This window comes from Malania oleifera, chromosome 2 (genome assembly GCF_029873635.1).
Source record: "Malania oleifera isolate guangnan ecotype guangnan chromosome 2, ASM2987363v1, whole genome shotgun sequence".
Taxonomy (NCBI): domain Eukaryota; kingdom Viridiplantae; phylum Streptophyta; class Magnoliopsida; order Santalales; family Ximeniaceae; genus Malania; species Malania oleifera.
This window is the reverse complement of record NC_080418.1, coordinates 142,867,385-142,871,130: the sequence shown is the minus strand read 5'-3', so window position 1 is coordinate 142,871,130 and position 3,746 is coordinate 142,867,385. Positions and strand designations below refer to the sequence as shown.

General features: G+C 39.8%; 1 protein-coding gene across 1 annotated transcript; it reads right to left on the bottom strand.

Annotated features, from left to right (window-relative positions):
* Window positions 1-1,354: 1,354 nt before the first annotated feature.
* On the bottom strand, window positions 1,355-2,815 carry LOC131148431 (uncharacterized). Its single transcript, XM_058098131.1, has one exon. It carries the CDS (start codon window positions 2,813-2,815, stop codon window positions 1,355-1,357), a length of 1,461 nt encoding a protein of 486 aa, XP_057954114.1.
* Window positions 2,816-3,746: the final 931 nt, after the last annotated feature.

Genomic DNA, 3,746 nt, shown 5'->3' with positions numbered 1-3,746 from the left:
TTCGAAAACCAAATTCCTCCTAGGCTCTTGGCCACGCCCTCTTTGATATTGTTGCCCTAGAACCATCTGGACCTCTTCTTCCTTCTTCTTGTTGGTCCACTCTTTGCCTGGACCGGTCTCTGTACTACTACTTTTAGTTTTTCCAACTTTGATAGCTTTCTCAATCCTCTCTCCGGTAGAAGCAATGTCCATGAAATCATGGGGGGTTGCCCCTAGGAGATGTTCGAAGTAGGGATCTTTCAACATATTCATGAATAGGGAAATAGCCTCCCTATCTTCCACAGGAGGATTTACTTGAATGGACATGTCCTTCCACCTATAAGCATATTCTCTGAATGTTTCGGTGGGTTTCATTTGCATACTCTACAAGGTCATACGATTAGGTGCCATTTCTATAACATGGTGGTATTGAGCTATGAAAGAATTAGCTAGATCTTTCCACATGTGGATTCGAGCTCGGTCCTGTTAAATATACCACCTGATAGCTGCCCCCATCAAGCTATCTTGAAAGCAATGCATCATTAGTCTCTCATTATTGGTATGTGCAGGCATTTTTTGGAAATACAGGCGCAGGTGAGTTCGAGGACAATGAGTTCCATCAAATTTTTTGAAATCCGGTACTTTGAACTTTGGTGGCAGGATGATCTTTAGCACAAGGCATAGGTCATTGGGATCTATAGAGTCGAATATGTTGGATCCCTCAATGGCTTTTAGGAGTTCCTCCAGTACATCATATCGATGCTCAGCTTTAGATCTGTTCATTCCTAGCTAGGAAGCTACTACTGGGGGGGTCCCTGCTGTTAGGAAACCCTGTGCTGGCACATTAGGGATGAACAGAGATATATTTGGTATTGAACCTTCCATGACGCCAGGCAGTGGAGCTGACATTTGTCCATGAATCGGGGTATATCCCGGAGGATGAGTGGGGTCCATATCCATCTCCAGATCATTTTGTACTGCTTTTCCTTTACTTGTTAATAATTCCAGGATTTTTTTCATCTTTTCATTCAATTCTTCTTGTCCTTGCTCTATGCCCAGGACTCTACTTTCCAATTGTTCACTCATTTCTTTGGCCTTTGGTCTGGTATTGTATTGGTGCGTAATAGTCTCAATGTTGCTCTTTCGTTGCTCAAATGACTTCTGTAGCTAGGAGCTGGAAACCAAAACTTTCCCTTTTTAGAACCCTAAATGCATAATTATGCGTGCATGAATGTTTAATGCATGATCATGAGATGCGACAATAAATAACTACATTGCCAAGATTATTAAGACAACTTTTATTATTTCAAAAGTGAGTAAATGGATAGTTTGACATTTCATTTCAATTACAACTTATTTTCTTTACATTTCTTGATCATCCCCGTGTACAGGCTTTGTTGATCTGAGTTTCTACTTGAAGCCTCTTTCTTAGGGCAAATATTTCTTCTTCAACTTGTATGCATTTGTCCCTTCTTCGCTTCACATTTTTCTGATACTTACGGATTATTTGGCGCTCTCTATCTTTTGCCTTTTTAGTAATGACTTCGACCTCCCTTATCCTTTCTTCCATTTGATTCATTGGAGCCTGTAGTGGATTTGAGATTCCTACAACTTGTAGACCCATCCGATCAGCAACCCACTTGTAATAATTCCCCCGAACTTCTGTCAAACGCTTGCCCAAGCCAATAACATGTACAATTTTCCATGCAGCTACAAACTTTCTCATCCTTTTGTGGTCCTCTTCTTGTTCGTAGGTGATCTCCGATTTGCTCAGTCCGTGAGTCATAGGTATAAACTGGCAAGACCCAACTTGTCTTTTGAACATGAGGGGAGCGTAAGCTATTCCTCCCCATGGGCCTAGCAATGGGACCCATGGGAAATCCCCGCATCTGTACACCATATCTGAGTTCCCCATCCATGGGGCTAACCATGAAAATCCCTTGGTTTCCCAATTACGCATTCTGTCAGCCCATTCTTCCTTGCTTGGGTATTCCTCCCGTGAAGCTTTCTTAAAATCAGTCAAAGGGATTCGGAGGCTAGAATATATAGGGTGAAAGTAACTCTCTTTGCAAGGTACATAACTCATAAACCAGACATAAAGTAGGGGGGCACAACATTTTAATCGACCCTTCCCCTTAATTCGGCAATGATGTAGGGACCGGAATGTTTCTGCCAAAATACTTGGAACTGGATTGACGCCTCCTTGGATCTGGGCCAAAAAGGAGACAGTTCCATGATCAATGACCCCCATTTCCTTTGGGAAGATTACCAGCCCATAAATAGCAAGAGCTAGCATGCTCATGTGACTTTTCTCTACTTCGTCCCGGTTTACCATTGTTGTTAGATTTTCCCATGAGATGGTTTTATCTTCTTTCCCTACATGCGCATTTACCCTTTGAGCCTTGAACCCAAGTACTTTGCATAATTCCTTTCTGAAAGACGTCGCTGTATTAGGCTTGTAGGACTCGTAGGTCTTTGGCAAGTGTAACAACGACACATATTCCTCCATCGTTGGTGCCATGTCTACCCCTTCAAGAGTGAAGCAATGATAATAAGGGTTCCAGAATTCTACCAACACAGTTATCACATCAAAATTAACCCCCACATGTAGCAAGAAACCGATATGGCCATATAACTTTGAAAATTCCAAGTGTCTTTCAATAGTCCAACTGATCCAGGTCTTCTTTAATTCCTTCAGAATATTGGTCCTAGTATCCAACCTAACCCGGGTTGGCAACACCTCCTCTAGGTTTTGGTTCAAACTGTCCAAATGACGATTCTGTTGGGCCTCAGAGTATGTTTGAACAATGGCCTCTTCTTCTTTGTGTACCACCATTGGACCTGTCAAGAAATAATTTTAGGTTATCTTAGAATCATGGCAATGTAGTGATGGGCCTAGTATGTATGCAAATGAACATGATATTAATGATTCAAGACAACCAATCAATCATAGCATATGTGGGAAGATGTGGGCCCTATTCCAATCCCACGCGTGGGACTAGTTAAAGGACCTATCCTAAAGGTGGGATTATATGGACGAACATGTGTGGTTAAACTCTAACCCTTAATGGCAATAAAGGTTCCCAGCCTGTCCCCTAGCCCCCAAGGACCTTGTCCCATGAGGGCTAATGGTACTGTGCTCCTTTCTAATCCTAAAGGGTGAAACCCGGCTAGAGGGCTAGAGAGAGTGTGTGATTCCAGATTTAATCTAATATTGCTACCTCACATGCATGTACATGCTATTTCAAAATTAATCACATGCTTATTTAATAATCCTAGCAATAGAGTATTTACAGGAAATTTCATGCCTGAACCATCATGGAAACAAATATTCACATTGAAGCGAGGATATTCACATGTATAGAGAATAAATGTTCACAATCTACCTATATGGAAACTAAACATGCACTTTAATTAAGAATATATACCTATACAGAAAGTAATATTTACATTAATGAAGGTATCTACCTATATGGAAAGTAATATTCACATTAATGAGGGGATCTACTTATATGAGAAGTAATATTCACATTAACGAAGGGTATCTACCTATATGGGAAGTAATATTCACATTAATGAAGGTATCTCTATATATGAGAATATTAATTAAGGTATCTATGATTATTAACTCTAAGCTATCTAGAACTATGGAAAATATATATATATATATATATATATATATATATATATATATATTTTACTAAGTCAAACATATTATAATTTTAAGAAATTACTTTATTCAAATATAGGGGTATTTTATTTACAAA